The sequence below is a fragment of the Dasypus novemcinctus genome, chromosome 18 (genome assembly GCF_030445035.2).
Source record: "Dasypus novemcinctus isolate mDasNov1 chromosome 18, mDasNov1.1.hap2, whole genome shotgun sequence".
Lineage (NCBI taxonomy): Eukaryota > Metazoa > Chordata > Mammalia > Cingulata > Dasypodidae > Dasypus > Dasypus novemcinctus.
The window spans coordinates 81,994,579-82,012,428 of NC_080690.1; the positions used below are offsets into that span (position 1 = coordinate 81,994,579).

Consider the following 17,850-nt stretch of genomic DNA (forward strand, 5'->3'; position numbering starts at 1 on the left):
GTATGACTCATCTGAAATCTAAAAATTTGAGGAATGAATAGATGTGGGGAAAACGGGGTAGCAAAACAGATTGTGTGTCTCAATGGAGTTGAACTATTGGGAGAAATTGAATGCTAATATGAATGATGTGGAATGTAGAAGCTGAATCTGAGAGTGGGCTATGAGGCACTGACGATTGAAGAGCAACAGACTTTAGAAAAAAGGAGCTGAGCATTTGTAGCTTCAGCTGAGTGGCTTACAGGGAATTTAGTCCACAAATTAACTCACAATGATGGGTCTTCTATGTAAATCATTCTTTGGCCTCTGGGTGCCTTGAGGAAGGAATACCTTTCTGGAAAGAGACCTCATGTCAGTTTGAAATTGTCCAGAAACTTTAGACTATAAGTGGCCTGGTTTTGATACCTGGACAAGGCACCACAAAAGCATCAGCTACAGAAATATATACATTGAATTCAGAGTAATTTGTAATAGTGGGCAAAAGACAGAAATGAGCTTGGTGATATTTACAGAAAACATGGTAGTGGTGTATATACTGTTTCATTTCTTACTCTAATACACATGTCACAAATATTGCAAAGAATTTCCTTTTATTTTTCAACCTGGGTAAAATTTATGTATGTTTAAAATATTATTTTCTTTAATTTTCTCTATGTCTTAATTATTGCATAAGGGTTTTTTTTGTTTTTTATTTTTTATTTTTTATTTTTTATTGATTTTGTAAAAATATTACATTAAAAAAATATGAGGTCCCATTCGACCCCACCACCCCCACAGCACCCCTCCCCCCCCCAGCAACACTCACTCCCATCATCATGACACATCCATTGCATTTGGTAAGTACATCTCTGGGTATCTCTGCACCTCATGGTCATTGGTCACATCATGGCCCACACTCTCCCCCATTCCATAGTATTCCATGAAAGTAATGAAGCACTTGGTTGTTTTCAATTTTTGGATACATAATTACATTATATAATTAAAGCATCCTGAATGCACTGATTGAGATTGTGCTTCAGCTGACCTGCCTGTGCACAGGATAGGAAGGAGGTCAGTAGTCACGTCAGATTCAGAAACATGAGCTCATCATTCCCATGGGAAAGCCTCTCGTGGAAGCCCTGCCATCTTCTCTTCATATACTTTATCAAAAGTTTCACTCTGTGCCAATGTGAAGTGATTTTTCCAGTCCCCAGTAATTCCTGTTAAATACAAAGAATGAGTCTACATCACATGTATAAATAGGATCTCAAGACTGCATTCTGCTGCCTGTGTGTGTCCCCACTTGCCTTCTCTCCTGAACACTGACCTTGAAATTGTAGGCAGTACAGCAGAGTGACTATGAAATTCCTGTCTGGAATCAGCCAGCCATCATTTCTACCCATTGTTTCTAGCCCCAGAAGTCTCGTTGCATAATCTATTTGAGCCCCAAGTTTGCCAAGTATTAAATAAGAGTTTCCCTAATACTTGCCTCATAGTAATATCGTGAAGGTTGAAAAGTGAAAAGGTAAAAACAACGACAACATCTGACATACGTAAGTGATTGTTATATGCCAGGCACTGTTTTAGGATTATACATGTACACCTCTTCAGTATTCACATGTCTGTAAGACAAAGGTTGTTTTTTTTCTCCAAAACCACACTTTGGCTGACCATCTAGGTAGAAAGTGTGTTCTTGCTACTCACTTCTGATTTCAGTCCTTTTTTTTCACTCTCACTTTTTTTTATTATTTATTTTTTATCTCTTTCTCACCTTCCTGCCCTGTTCACCCCATTGTCTGCTCTTGGTGTCAATTCGCTGAGTGTTCTTCTGTGTCTGTGTTCTCATTAGGCAGCTCAGGGAACAGATCCTGGGACCTTCATGATCAGGATACAGGAGATTACTCTCTTGTGCCACCTCAGATCCTCTACTACTATGTCTTCTTGTTTTCTCACCTGTTTCTCTTCTTGTGTCATCTTGCTGTGCCTCCTCTCTGAGTCAGCCAGCACTCCTATGGGGTACCTTTTCCCACATGAGGTGGCATTCCCACAGATTGCAGTTCTCCTGTGCAGGTCACATGTGCCTCATGGGCCAGCTCAATGCATGGTACAGCTTGCGCTCACCAGGAGGCCTTGGTCATCAAACCTTGGACCTCCTATATGGTAGACAGGAGCCCAATTGGTTGAGCCACATCTGTTTCCCTCATTCTCACTTTTGAACATAGCAACCAGCTACACTACCCAGAGACTCTTCTTTCTAGCTTTCTACCACCATCAGGACAACCCTTTAATCAATGAAGATTCTAGATCAAGCATACTGGATTCCTGTAACTATCATAGAAAGCCTGTTGATTTCAATTTCCATATAATGATCCTTCTTATAGTCTGGATTGCTGCTCTTTGAACTTATATCTTTGAATGATCATGCCCTTCTCCTTGTAAGCCACTCAGCTCAAGGCCACTTTATTCCTAAGGTCTGTGGCTGTTCAGTCATCTCCGTGCCCTATAGAACACACTAACATCCAGTTCTACATTCCACATCATTCATATTAGCATTCAATTTCCCCCAATAGTTCAACTCTATTGAGACACACAATCTGTTGTTCCTACCCCCATTTCCATACACCTGATCATTCCTTAAATTCTTAGATTTCAGATGACTTGTACAGCTTTCAGGATTCAAATATTACCCTTTTTCCATGTCTAATGTGTCAATAAAAGAAGGAGAGTAAGGGATAGGCTAGTTTTATTTTTGGAGTGATGAAAATGTCCTAAAATTGATTGCAGTGATGAATGCACAATTTTGTGATTACACCAAGAATCCTTAACTGTGCACTTCAGAGCGATTGTATAGAGTATGAATATAGGTCTCTAAAATGGCTTTTATTTTTTTTTAATTATTTATTATTATTTTTTAATTACATTATGAAAAATATGAGGTCCCATTCAACCCCACCGCCCCCGTCCCCCACTCCCCCCACAGCAACACTCTCTCCCATCATCATGACACATCCATTGCACCTGGCTTTTAAAAAGCAGGGGAATTCATTGCACATTCATTTCCTGATTCAGATCAAGGAAAACTTCTCACCTTTTCTTATCAATTGTGCTTTGCTGTGATCCATTATGGTATCTGGTAATTGAGAGAAATTGCTCATTTTGTTATCTTTCATGACTTGGAAGGATGTGTTCTTTAGGACTGAGCTCAGTTCCTCTGGGGTTAGCTTGCAGCCCAAGAACTGGCTGATCAGCTCTACAGTGCCTCTTCTGTCCTAGATTAGGAAACAAAGAGTCAGAATTTGGAAATAAAATTCAAGAGGAAAAAAAGAACTGTAAATAGAAGCAGGGGAACAGGGGAAGGAATACCAGGAGGAGATGAAATGAGAAAGGGGAAGAATATAACTAGGTTTTGCACATCTAGAAAGTGATCAATATGGGATAAGGCTAAGTTAGAATAGAAAGAACACCAAAGACAATTGGAGGTGATGGAGAGGTGGAAAGGATATAACAAAGGTTAAAAGACATCCAAATCAATATTTATAATTCTGCACCAAGCCACAAGCATGTGTGCCCCTCTCATACTCTCACTCTATAAAACTCCAATTTTTCTTCTGCTTTGGTAGTACCTGGTTTTCAGAGATCTCCTGAAGTGCACCAAGTGAACAAAGATGTTCAACTGAGTTACCCTTTTTGATAAAAGCCACCTCTTCCTATCAATATACTTGAATATTTACATATTTGTGCATGCTAGAATCACATTTACATTCTATTAATCTGGGATTATGTAAATATTTCTTGTACCAATCACGACCTTGCCAAATCCCATGTTTCCTTTCCAAACTGACATTACTCCTTGTTTCAAGATTACATCAGCTCTTTGGCCACAGAAAAGTTGATGACACATTTCAGCATGTGTACATCCCATCAAGTAATTCCTCACTGCATGTCTTAGATGTTTTAAGAAGAAATGAATAAGAAAAGTAAAGAAAGAACATGTCCTACATATGTAGGACAATGGAGAATGGGAGGACAATATCTCAACTATATCTCCTCACTGGGATATTCTCTAACTGAAAGGATAGAATAGAAACCTTAAAAATGTGGGTAAGTTAGATAATATGGAATGAGAAAGGGAATGAAATTTTTGGAAGAATTTTCACCTGATGCAAGTCCTCATATGCCACTACCAGGAAATTATCTTTTCCCCTCATTGACAGCCAGCCACGAATATGGTCAAACCATGATCCATATGTCACTGCAAGAGAAGTGGAGAGAAAAGGTGGCAGTAGAATCACCCTTGTGAGCCAATTGCATGTAATATTCTGACCAATGGTAGAAATGCCATACGTATTTGAGGAGTAAATGAGTGAAGTAGTGGATATTCTTTTCCATTTCTCAATTTTCATGAGAAATAGTGTTCTGCATTACTCCACTGATTGAAAAACACTAGTTGCTGTATATGATAAAATATTTTAAGAACAAGTTCACATATGAGAAAAACGAATTTTGGAATTTGAAGGAAATTGAGATAGCAAATTAAAGAGTTAGTGTGTTATGGACTCAGTGCATTATAGAGTCAATATTTATTTTCGTTCCATTATGAATATCATTTATTTCTCCAATACAAAAGAAAATCTGTTTAAGTGTATAAGACACTGATCTACCTGTTCTTCACCCACCCTATACCTTTGAAACAGCACATTTTATGAAAAATTTTCCTTACGCATTTACTTTATTCAAAGGATGGTAGTATAAGAAGTCATACCCTAAGGTATCCCATTACTTGAATATTACTGATGTGATCAGATGGGGTTTGTGATCCATGTGGACCACTGCCTCTTCCTTGGACATCAAGAGAAAAATTTGTTTCCCTTTCTGTCTGAACAATAAAATATAGGTCCACAATTCCAGGAATGGTGAGTTCTTTTTCAGGTCATATTTATATAAAATAATAGAAACCTATCCTCAAAAAAAAAAGAAACAAAATTCTCATGCAGAAATGCAGTATATTCTGGTTGACTCCAGGGTCCTTCTATTCCTTAATGAAGTCTGGGTGAATTACTATATTGGATTCACTGATAAAGCATGGCATTTTCATAATTCTCTTTTTGCTTGAGTAAATTATGATGTTTAGTGTTGTTTGCAACAGGTTGGTCTAATTAAGTAGGACCTCTGGTTGTTGAGATGATGGCACCAGGGCTCACATGATGAAATGAATTTCTGGACAAAGTATAGATCATAAACTCCAAGCAAGACCTTGGAATCAGCATTCCAAAAATCAAAATGAAAGGTATGTCTTTCCTGGCAATAAATACACCAAAATTTTTGAGTACTGACAAGTTCAAGGCACTCTCTCAGTTAATACACCCAAAATCCTTTTTTTGTTATTGTTTTTTTGTTTGTGGTATGCTGTTCACTGGGCCTAATGAAGATATTGGATCACTTCTTTTTTTTTTAATCTTTTATATATTTATTTATTTTAATAAAATTTAATAGATCACAAGGCATGTTATCTTAAAAAAAAAAAAGAAACAAAAAACTTAAGAGTTTCCCACATAACCCACTCCCCACCCACCAAGTCCTTTTTTAAAAAAATTTTTTTAATTCATTTTTAAAAAATATTACATTCAAAAAATATGAGGTTCCATTCAACCCCACCACCCCCACCCCACCACTCCCCCCACAGCAACACTCTCTCCCATCATCATGACACATCCTTTGCATTTGGTAAGTACAACTCTGGGCACTGCTGCACCTCAAGTTCAATGGTCCACATCATAGGCCATACTCTCCCATGTTCCATCCAGTGGGCCCTGGGAGGATCTACAATGTCCGGTAATTGTCCCTGAAGCACCACCTAGGACAACTCCAAGTCCCAAAAATGCCTCCACATCTCATCTCTTCCTCCCATTCCCTGCACCTAGCAGCCACCATGGCCACTTTTCCCACACCAATGTCACATTTTCTCTGTGGATCACCAAGTCCTTTTTAACCAAGAAGCAAATTGGTGTTTAAAGAATTTATGTCATTTGCCCTTTGAGAAACACCTAGTAATAGGTTGAATAATCAATACTTAAACACAGAGAGTAGAAACTCCTAGAATAGAACATGGTATGTAAAAACTTGCAAGATCATGACCAACTGGGGCGTATCATGCTGCTAAAGGAAAAATGCTTGTAGTGGAGAATATGGTTACTCTTTTGGTCTGCAAGGGAAGGGATTCTCCCAAAATGTGAGCCTATTGAATAATCTGACAAATATTTTTGGCATTATAATGCTTTAAATATATCTTTTATGGAAATCCATTTACATAAACCGAGGGTACCCTTCAGAAATAATTATTTTTAATAGAAATACAGGTTGAAGTCCATGCTCTTTACTACAATATCTATGGCCCATGATCTTGATCTCAAAGATATTATTAGCTTCATATCTTGCCAAATCTCCACTCCCTTTCCAATATCCCCAGTTCCAGATGTGTGAAATCTCTCCTTGTGTAATTTTCGGTGCCTGTCCCCCCATATTAGGTAACTGGTAGCTTACTCTTTACACTCTTCCTCACATCCTAATTGTTTGAACTTACTAATGGATTCTAGAGTCCACTCTGTGGTAGGATAGCAGGAGCCCTTTTTTACATCAATTAGGATTCTGTTATATTGTTAGACGTTTTGGTCCCAGTTTTTTGGTTTGTTGTTGTTGTTGTTATAAATAATTCTGATTTGAACAGTCCAGTATATCCCTCCTTTTTGCAATTTCCCTAATGTATTCTTTCATGTAAAGAAGTAAGAATCCTGCATCAAATGGAATATGCGTATCTAATTTTGATAGATTTTACAAAATAAGCGTTCCTAGGCTTAGACTGTTTTCCATTCCCATGAGAAACAAATGGCCATGCCTGTCTACCCACATCCTCATGACCTAGGTATTTCAAAGGTTTTGAACGTTTTCTGTCATAGACAGAAGGATATCCACCTTAAAATCCCAGGAAACTATGACTTTGCTATCTTTTGATTAACTTAAGGAACTTGAGAAGCTCTTCATTATACCTGGGGCTAGTGCAATCAAATGTGTCTTTGTGAAGAAGGTCAACCACCACACCAGGGAGCCAAGAGTGCCTACAACTGCAAGTAGGAGAATTGCATCCAAAATCCAATGGAATCTACGCCCCCCTTCAATACAGAGGTGGAATGGTCATATTCATCCCAGGGACCACAGGATGGAGGAAAAGGGTATAGACTAGAGTGGACTCACTGATATTCTACTATGGAACTATTGTGATTAGTAATGGAAGAAATTGTAGCACTGATGTAGAGAAAGTGGCCATGGTAGCTGCTGAAGGTAGGAAGAGGGAAGAACGGTGATGTGGGGGCATTTTCAGGACTTGGAGTTGTCCTGGATGGTACTGAAGGGACAGATGCTCGACATTGTATGTCCTGCCATGGCCCACTAGGTGAACTGGGGGAGAGTGCAAACTAAATAGCAACCATTATCCATGTGGTACAGCAGTGCTCCAAAATGTAGTCACCAAATGCAATCAAAGTCCCACGATGATGAAAGAGGTTGCTGATGTGGGAGGAGTGGGATAAGGGGAGGTGGGGGTGTATGGGGACCTTTTATATTTTTTGAATGTACCAGGTAAAGAAAAATAAAGAGAGAATGTATTTCAGGAAAAAAAAGGGGGGTCCTTGTAATAGGGAGGCAGGTGTGAGAGTCAGAGAAGAAGATATGACAGTGAAAGCAGAGTTTGGAATGATGTGGCCAAGAACCAACACTGGCTGCCTCTTGAAGCTGAAAAAGACAAGAAACATAATGTTCCCTAGAGCCTCCAGAGAGGAAAGCATTTTTCCTGATAGACACCTTGGTTTTTGCCCATAAGTCTCATTTCAGACTTCTGATCTCCAGAAGTATAAGGTATAAAAAAAATTCTTTTGTTATAAATCTCTAAGTCTGTGGTTACTTTCTGAGCAGCAATAGGAACCAAAACAAATGGTGAGAAATGGCAATAGCATTTAAATTCATACTTGTCTTATTTTGAGTGAGGTATAGTATCTTTGCATATATTTCTCACTTACTGTTTCAATGTTGATAGCTTAATTTTGCTTGAAAATAATACAGGGGAATAAGGCAGGGGATAAATAGGACAAATAGAAAAAACTAAATGATAATTAATTGAAAAGCATTGAAGCTGGGCCACGGGTACTTTAGTAGAGGATCATTAACCTATTGTCTCTACAACTGACTATTATATTAATCAAAGTTCTCTAGGGAAACAGAATCAACAAGAGTTATGTGTCAATAGTGCTTGATTTTAGAAGAGTCTTACATTTGTGGGGATGCACAAATCCAGGTTGCACAAGCAGGCTGCAACCAGGGGCTCCAATCAAAGTCCAATGAAGTTTCATATGAGTCCTGGGAGAAGTTGGCTGACCAAAGATGAGCTGGGAAATTCTCTCTCAATGCTGGAACCACTTCCCCTTTTAAGGCATTCCACTGACTGAGGTAAGTGATATTCATTGCTGATGGCATTCTCCCTGACGGATGTAATTGTAATCAGTTATGATTTACCACTGCAGTAAACTCAATGGTGACTAAAGTCCATAAATGCACTTGTATTACAGTTAGCCTAGTGCTTGCTTGACCAATCAATTTGGCACAATTACCTGGCTAAGTTCACACAATAGTCTAACCATCACAATTATCTTTTACACTTTCCTTTAAAAAGCTATACATTATTATCTGAAATGCTTGAAGAGTTGAGAGTCTGGCCAGAGAAAACTATCAATTGATTTTACTGCAGGAACTGAGTCAACAGAAGTAGTAACAGTTACACAAAGCATGGTGCTTTTATTTCATGTTTATATCATCATAGTTTAGATTAAAAAGAATTTAAGCCTTTTATTTTGAGATAGATAGATTCACATGCAGTTATAAGAAAGACTAGAGAGGGAAACGGATGTGACTCAAGTGATAGGGCTTCTGCCTACCATATGGGAGGACCTGCGCTCAATCCCTGGGGAAAAAGAGGAAGAGAAAGTGTGCCTGTGCAGTAAGAAAGCCATTGTCCACATGGTGAGCCAGTGCCCATGCATTGAGCCACTGCCTGCACAAGTGATTCATGGAGCAAGATGATGATGCAACAAAAGAGTGATGAAAGGGAGAGTCAAGGTTGAGCACAGTAAAAACCAGGAACTGAGGTGGTGCAGCTGACAGGGAACCTCTTTCCACATCAGAGTTCTCCAGGATTAAATCCTGGTGAATCGTAGAAGAAAAAAAGTGAAAAAGAGAAGACCAAAAGAAATACATACAAATGATCACACAGCAAATGGACACAGATAGGAAAAAAAAAATCATGGGAGGGGGAAATGAAGAGAAAGGGGGAAAGTAAATAAAATGAACCTTAGGGAAAAAAAAGAAAGACTAGAGAAGATATGACTACCCCTCTGCACAGCTTCCCCCAGTGGTAATATCTTGCAAAACTATAATATATTATCAAAGCTAGGAACTTGGCACTGATGCGATCTACTGATCTTATTCAGAGTCTCCCAGATTTACTCCTCTGTGTGTATTTAGATTCAGGTAATTTTTTCACATGTGCAGATCCAGGTACCTACCACTACAGTTTAACTAGAAAACAGCCCCATCACCACAGCAATCCTTCAGGGTGCCCTTAAATTACAAAGCCATCTTCCTCCCTCCAGTCCTTAGCCACTGGCATCCGTTCCTCTCCCCTGCCAAGTAGCTACCATCTGGGGTCCTCTATGAATGGCACACATGACCTTTCAAAGGACTCAGTCCTATTCCCAAACTTTGTTTTCTCCAGCTCCCCCTGCTGATGTGTTCAAAGTTTCCTTAAGCATGGGCAACAGAGCGTCCTCATTAGAAACATCTGGATAAAATATTTTTCTCATGAGGAACAGGAAGGACAGTTTTCTGCATGAAGCAGGTGAGAGCATGCTTAGTGCCACGCATCCCACAAAAGTATGTTCTTAACCACAATCCATTCCTGTGGGTGAGAACCCGTCTTAAATAGGACATTTTGATGAGATTCCTTCAGGTAAGGTGTGGCCAGTGGATCAGGAAGGCCTTAATCCTATTCCTGGAGTCCTTTGTAAGCAGAATGTAATTCAGAGAGAAAGCCACCTAAAAAAGCTGGAAGTTGGTGGCACCTGGAGAAACCAGGAGAGGCTGCCATGTAACAGAAAAGCGAAGGACAAGCATTGCTGGTCACCAGGCCCAGAACACCTCAGTCTTCCATGAGAAAGCATCGCCTCAGTGATGATGCCTTGGATTTGGACTTCTAGCCTGAAAACCCTGGGCCAAAAATTCCCACTATTTAAGCTGAATGCCACATGGTATTTGTTTTAGCAGCCAGAAAACAAAGATCATGTGAATGAAGTCAGAGGTCAATCATGTTATTTAACTCTAACATAATACAGGTGACATGTCCATTATGTTTCATATACTCTTACAGGTAATAGGTGCACAGTCATGAAAACCACAGTCTCTAGGAGGGTTCAAAGAGATGCCATTCTAGTAGAGGTAGACACAAAAGGACCAACCAATATGATAGATGATGAAATGTGTCAAAAGAAAAGAAGAGGAAGTGAAGGATTAGAGAGAGGATTGCATTCATAAGAATGTCTTGGGGTGCTTCCTGGTAAGAGGACATTTCTCCTGAGTCATATAAAGGTAATTAATAAAAAAAGATTGTATTTATTATCACCTGATAAAGGAAAGGGGAAGATGAAAGATGAATGAATAAACATTGAATTCTAACAATCATGGTCAGAGAAGGCATAAAGAGGAAAACCAAGGAATAGCTGATATTCAGAATGCAGAGTTCTACAAAGAGTGTGGAGTGGGAGAACATTAGTATCCATGTGCCTGAAAAGAAGAATTGGAAACCCTGTGAAGGCACAGAGTGTGTAGACAAAGGTGGGTGGTACTAAAGGCTAATCGACATCAAGGTTGGAGGGCAATGTGGGTATTTACCCTGCCAGTGTTACTTACATTTGAGGTACAGGAATTCCATTCCATAGAAAACCATATTTCAAGAGACTCACCATTTCCCTGAAGGAACCATTGAAAGAATTGTTCAAAAGACTCTGGAGATTTTATAATCTTCATTCCTTTCCAAAAAAAGTAACCAGAAGTAATAATATCTCTGGGATTTCTAATGATGTAAATAGCCTAAGTGGAAAAGGAAAAAAAAAAGTGGGAAATAAATGGATCTGATTCCCTATCTCCTTGATCTTAGAAAATGGCAAAACAGCTATTCCCCAACAAAACATGTAGCTACTTGTCAGTCTTCTCCCATTCATTCATTCAGCAAAGTTTGTTGAGGACCTACTATAGACCAGAAATTATGTATATACTCTAGATGGAACAGTGAATAAGACTGGATTGTTTCTGGCCTGAAGGACATTTCAACCCAAGCCAAGGAAAAGTCCCCCAGTACTTTGAAAAGAAAATTGATATTATGCTATATTGGTGTCACTGTGTAAGCTGACCTGGGTGTGAATCAGGAAACCTGAGTTTTGCTGGGACTCTGCCCCTGACTTCCTCCCTAATCAGTGCTATTCCAGACATTTCATGCTCCAGGTCCAGCTTCTTTACCTATAAGTGTTTACTAAATCAGCATTTCCCAGTCACGAATCAGACAGATATTAATGGCTAACAGTGTATAAATGTTCTATTTATTATAAAATTCAAAATGGTGGCATGAACAACTTCATTATGCTGCTTTAGTTTGGGAAGCCTCAGAGAAAAATGGTATCAATAAATCTGAAAACAGTCTAGGATGTGCTGGATCCAGTTCTGATCACCTGCCTACCCCATGGCTATACCTGGACATGCCCAGAGTCCTGAGTCTTTAGTTATGAGACTTGTCCAAGTGAGATCCCTTCTCTGAGCCTCAGTTTCCTCTTTTGTAGTATGGTGATACCAATGTGGTAATAGGAATAATCAGGATAATATAATTAGTTATGATAACTAATAACACTAGCTGAGAATGTACCCTATGTCAGCAACCAACAATTGCACTTTGTCTGCAGTATAATAGTATCTAAGTACTCATATTATTCTACATCCAAAATATATGTATGTGTCAATAGTTACATAATTATATATAATATATAACTATATAATATATAGTATAGTATATGTTTAATTTGAACTAAAGTACACATTACATGTGTATGTAAATATGCATACCAAGTAAAACCAATATTGTTGTACATATATTATTATATGTCTATATATTTTATGTACATCCAGGGAGGCACCCAGGTTGCCAGAGAAAGATACTAACATTTTGTACAGTGTGAAAAAGGTGAGAATTCCTCCTGGCTTCTCATCGGAAAATATTTAGGCCCAAAGAAAGTTGAAAGCTGGCTTTAAAGGGCTGGATGGAAAACACATACATGCACACACACACAACCATTAGCCCTGAATCCTTTATCCATGAAAGCTGAGAATTTATTACCAGCAGCTCTACCCTACCACAAAAAATGCTTGGGGAGTGGGGCACATGGGAACTGCCTATATTTTTTTAAGGTAACATTTCGTGTGATCTACGTATCTTTTAAAAGTAAATAAAACTTACATTTTAAAAAATGCTAAACCAAGTCTCTCAGGATGAGGGAAAATGGTAATGCATCCATAGGAAGGAATAAAGAGCCTCAAAAACAGTAACTAAGTGAGTAAATATACAAGATAATATTTTTCCTTCTGTAATTCAAATAAAAGGCAGACAACTGTTTGCAGCAAATTAACAGCACAGTAAAGCAGTCTTTAGCATCTGCCATCTCAGGTGTCCATGGTGATATGGGGTATGTGCGGGGTCCTGAGTGTTTTTTCATGAATAACCTGGGCTGTGTGTGTCAAACAGTAAGAACTGCAGGCCACCTTTCATTAACCATGCCAACCAATCCAGTCCCGGAAAGCCAATTAAGTGATACAGGCTCTATAGACTTTAGATATTCAGGGAGAATGCAAAGTAAATATGTTAATTCAAGCTTACTGGGAATGTGGGGAATATGTATTAATTCAAGGTTATCTACTACTCAAACAAAGTGCCATTTGACTCCCAACTCTTATATCCTCTGTATAATAGGAATTCAAAAGTCCTATTCGGGGCTCAGGTTTTTGAACAGAAAAGTTCCCAAGCCCAGCTATTCATTAATAAATTTTCCTTCCTAAAATTATTACTGAGTCCTGGCTTTCCATATGTAATCACTGAATCTCTCTGCTTCCACAATGATGGCACAGTTGCTTCACTCCACCTCATTACGTCTCCAGGTTGTCCCCGCCTCAGCAGAGCCCAAGCTCCAGTCACACAGTTCAACACCCCAGCTTTCCCTTGCTCAGACCCTAAATGAGGGACAAAAACCTCTATCCACACTCCACCTGCAAACCCCTGCCCTCCTGGGAGGCCCAATACCTTCCTTATATATCTCTCCCTGCTTCACCCTCTTAATATATTTATGATGTTTTTAAAATAGGCCTTATTTCTTGAGCATGCCCTGAATTAGATACAATGGCAGGAAATCACTAAGCAGTGTTATTGCTATGGAAGTAGCTAATTAAAGGTCTACCCATCATCTTTTTCCACTTAATGGTTTAGGAGCTGACTTGAGTTGACCTCACTCAGCACACTTTTTTCTACTATGGAGCCTAATACATAGTAGGTATATAAAACCTAAATAAATGAAGAAAAAATGCAGGAATGCATGCACAAAAGAATAAATGAATTCAGGAATGAATACTGCCAATTTGACCTGCAAAGGCATTACACTATTGTGAATAAACAAAAGCTGGAAAGCCAAGATTCAAAGCAAAATTTTCTGACCCAAAACAATAGTTTTCCAGAATTTAGACTTATGTCATTTTGTTTTGTTTTGCTTTCTTTCATTCATTTCTTCATCCAATATTTTCTCAAGTCTCTATTTTATGCCAAACATTATGCCAGATTAGTGTAAAATGGTAAAGAAAAAATAGTAACAAAATAAATGTTAACTCCATGACCCTGGCAAAAGCAGTGAAATAAATGAACCTGACAATAAACAACCAGAGAGAAATATAGCACACTGTGGTTTTATAATCTTTTGATAATATTCCTACTACCACATCATGTAAAATGGTTTAACAAGGGAGTTTCATACAAGTTACTCAACATCTTTGGTGTCACATGACTTCAACAATAATCTAAGAAGAAAACACTTTCACATGTATTGCCCCAGGGTCACTCAGTGTTAGATTTATACTTCAGAACTCCTGGAATTATGAATAGGGCTTGTCGTGCTTTTTTGAGGGGAGGCAGAAGAATCAGAGATTGAACCCAGGACCCCATACATGGGATGTAGGTGTTCAACCACTGAGGTACATATGCTCCCCATGTGCGGTTTAATTGGGATAGCCATGTCATGCATAGATGATATCATGATTAGAGAAACACAGCTGGGTTCCAGATGTGAACAGCATGCCATATTTCCTCTGAAATATAAGTTCTGATTTATAACCTATAAATGGGCAACTCAGTGTTGGGGTAAGACAGTGATCAACTTACTAATGAAAGCAGTATTTTTGGAGCCACACCACAGAGATTACTTAATGTCAGATACTGTATCTTGGAACAAGGTTGTCTAATATGCTCACATTAGCAAACCTCATATTAACTCAGTCCCTAAAACATGGGCATTCATGATGCCCTAGAAGGTCAGAGGGCCATTGCTCATGTTTGCTCACCTTGGCTTTGGAATTGAAGAATGACCTGGGGAAGAACTGAATGGGCAGGTGGGAGGTGTAGAAGCGTGGGCCTTTTTCAGGTCTATGCTTCCTTATTGCTTCATATCCATCCACACCTTCTACCCACGGTGAGCGATCCCAGGTGACCACAGACTGGACCCAGCTGGGATCTCCTCTGGAATGAATCAGGCTGATGATCTCCAACAACCAAGTGGTTCCTAGACAGAGAAAGAAAGTAGTGGCATCTACAGCAACCTGGCATTTGGCCCTGCCACCATATTTAAAGGCACTCTTTTCTTTCACTCATGATGCCCACGCCCATAAATCCAAATGCATTGATGCTCCTCATTTTCCTTCCTGGGCAGCATTTGGTCAGTTCTCCACCATTGAAACACCTTGCTGGGCATTGTCTGCTCCTGCTGCTCCCTCTTCTTTGCTCCCTCCTCATCAGACACACAACACTCACCCCTAACCAGTTTATCTTATTCTATATCCAGAGCTGGAGTGAGTTTGAACCTGAGGATTTCAGAGGTGACCAAGAAAAACAATTGACTGCTAGATGGACATAACACAAAAGCAAGGGGCAAGCTCCTGCAGCCAAAAGCTCCCGGAGGCCAGCCCCACTGCAGAGAGGATGCGAGCCAGGGGAAACCCCCACCCTCCTAGAGGAGACCATAAAAGAAGGGGCCTGCTGCTGTGCTGGAGACAGGCCTGTGGGGAGCAGCTGGCAGGAAGCTCTCGGTCTTAGGGGGGCTGGTTTAACCTTAACACTGGTAAACAGATATTTGGACAGGTGAACTCCAAGGCTCAAAGTTCCTTGTTGGGGTTGTTTTAGAAGAATGTAAATATGGCACCAGGGCCTTTTGAAAACTGCTGATCCCTTAGGTGGTTAGGGCTGCAGGTAATCACTGAAAACACATCCAGCCTCACCCTGTTGCTGTCCTCCCCATTCTCCCTGTGACATTGGTCCCCTAGCTTTACAATTCCTAGAATATGCATCTTTTTACTCTAGGCTTTTCTACACACACTTTCCCCTCCTTCATCTAACAATCTCACATTCCTTCTTGAAATCTCAGGGTAGAAATACTTCACTCACTCTCCCCCCCCAAACACCCCCTTGTGATCAAAAGCATCAGCTTTAGGATTCTCTCCACAAGGCCCCGTATGATGTCAGGTCCTTTGGATTATGGTGGCCTCTCCCTTTCTTTGGAGTCAACAGGATGCTGGTCTGATCACCAACAGCCAAAGGGGAGCAGAGAGCAGGCCCTGGTGACATCGGCCCCCAGCCTTCCTCAGTTTAGGATCCTGCTTCCTTACCTGACTTTGGGTAAGAAAGTGTAATGACATCTTCATCCTTCACCACAAATTCATCCCGCAGAAGCTCCAGGTTTTCAACAATGAGTGTAGGGAAAGGAATCCCATCTACCCACTTGTAATCAGCATCCATCCCGAATGTGTCATGCAGAATGCTTCCTGCAGAACCTTTTAGCAGCTCAGGTGTCAGCAGTTGTGGAAGCAGCTGCTGGCCTTTTCCAGGGACTGAGGGGGCTGAACTTTTAAGAGAAAGGGAGATTGGCACAGACCAATCTGCAGCTTGCTGAGGTTGCCTTACTGGACCAAGACCGTGGAAATATCAAGGGTAACAGGAAATGACTCTCTAATGACAGCTGAGGTAATAATTAGCTAATGAAGTAGTTTCAAAGGATGCATGAGTTGTGTTGAAAATAAAGCAAACAACAAAAAAATGGGGTGCAGAACAAGTTTATTGAGGTGAAGTTGCATTCATACAGAAGCAGCACTGACCAGTTTCTGCTCGAAGGGGTGAACTGGGGAGCAGCTTATATGCCTCCATGAAACAAAGGTAATGGCACGGGAGAAAGAGGGCATGGTTTATGGTTCCTTTGGAGCCATAGGCACTGTTTGAGCAGGGTGTCCTTGATAATTTATTAGCAAGCTGGATGTTGATGTAAGATTGTGGCCATTTGGTGAAGACTAGCAGACTTTGCTGATGTCAGCTTGAACTCTTTTCTTTTAAAGATTTATTTTCTTTCTTTGTTTCTATCTACCCACTTGTCCCCTCCATGTGCTCACTGTCTGCTCTCTGCTCCTTCTTATATGCTCATCTTCTTTCTTTAAATAATAACCAGCAACCAAATCTGGGAACTTCCATGTGGAAGGGAGGCACTTAATCACTTCAGCCACTACTCCCTGCTTGTTGGGTCTCTCACTGTGTTTTCCTCCTTGTGCTTCTTCATTGTGTCATCTTGTTACACCAGCTCACTGTCTTGTGCATCTTCTTTAGGAGACCCTAGGAACAAACCCAGCACCTCCCATGTGGTAGGCGGGCACCCAATTACTTGAGCCACGTCCACTTCTCATTGGTCTCCTTCTTACAGTTCTTTCTCCTAGGCTGGGGCAGGGGATTTTATAAGCATCATAAAGGATCATTGGTTTGTCAGCCTGCTTCAGTTCACCTTGGTTTCTTCTTCATAATTTCCTGGATAAAATGGAAGCTCAAGCAAATTGAGATTGTTAGTAAAACCACTGATCATTCCAACTTCACATTCCCTCCTTTTGGTTGAGGGAGTCCTTTGAGTCCCTGAAGACCAGGTAACACTAGTTTGGGGCTCTTTGTTAACTGATACTCTAGAGCAGGGGTTCTTAACCTTTTTTGTTCCATGGACCCCTTTGCCAGTCAGGTAAAAATGTCGGACCTGTTACTAAGTCCACTGTGCACATGTATTATGTAATAAATATATCACACCCACAACAACATGTCCCCACAAAAGCAGTTTTTTGAATTTCAGTTCAAACTCATGGACCTCTGGTTAAGAACAACTGCTCTAAAGCTAGAGGGGACAGGAGAAAAGTCTGGTGGCCTTGAGGTGCTGTGCAGTGAAGCTGGTGATGATGAAAACAGGTTGAGGAGAAGGACAATGACCAGCATCATCAGGAGCCAGATGAGAGAATACACCAAGGGGCATTAGGCAGGACCCCCGTCCTTGATTCCACACATCCCTTGCTTCCTGGTTCAGGCTGTGAAACCATTTGACTTGTTTCAAGATTTCCTGGATGTTCCACTATTAACATTTTGGTCTATTTGAAGCAGACTAGATAGGGAGTCAATAGATG

At 40.1% G+C, this 17,850-nt stretch overlaps 1 protein-coding gene across 1 annotated transcript; it reads right to left on the reverse strand.

Moving 5' to 3' along the window:
- Positions 1-790: 790 nt before the first annotated feature.
- Positions 791-16,329, reverse strand: LOC101441775 (sulfotransferase 2A1-like). Its single transcript, XM_004447599.3, has 6 exons — positions 16,036-16,329; positions 14,719-14,936; positions 11,037-11,163; positions 4,134-4,228; positions 3,065-3,245; positions 791-1,196 (listed from the first exon to the last, which is right to left on the reverse strand). Exons 1-6 carry the CDS (start codon positions 16,163-16,165, stop codon positions 1,084-1,086), a joined length of 864 nt encoding a protein of 287 aa, XP_004447656.1. The 5' UTR covers positions 16,166-16,329; the 3' UTR covers positions 791-1,083.
- Positions 16,330-17,850: the final 1,521 nt, after the last annotated feature.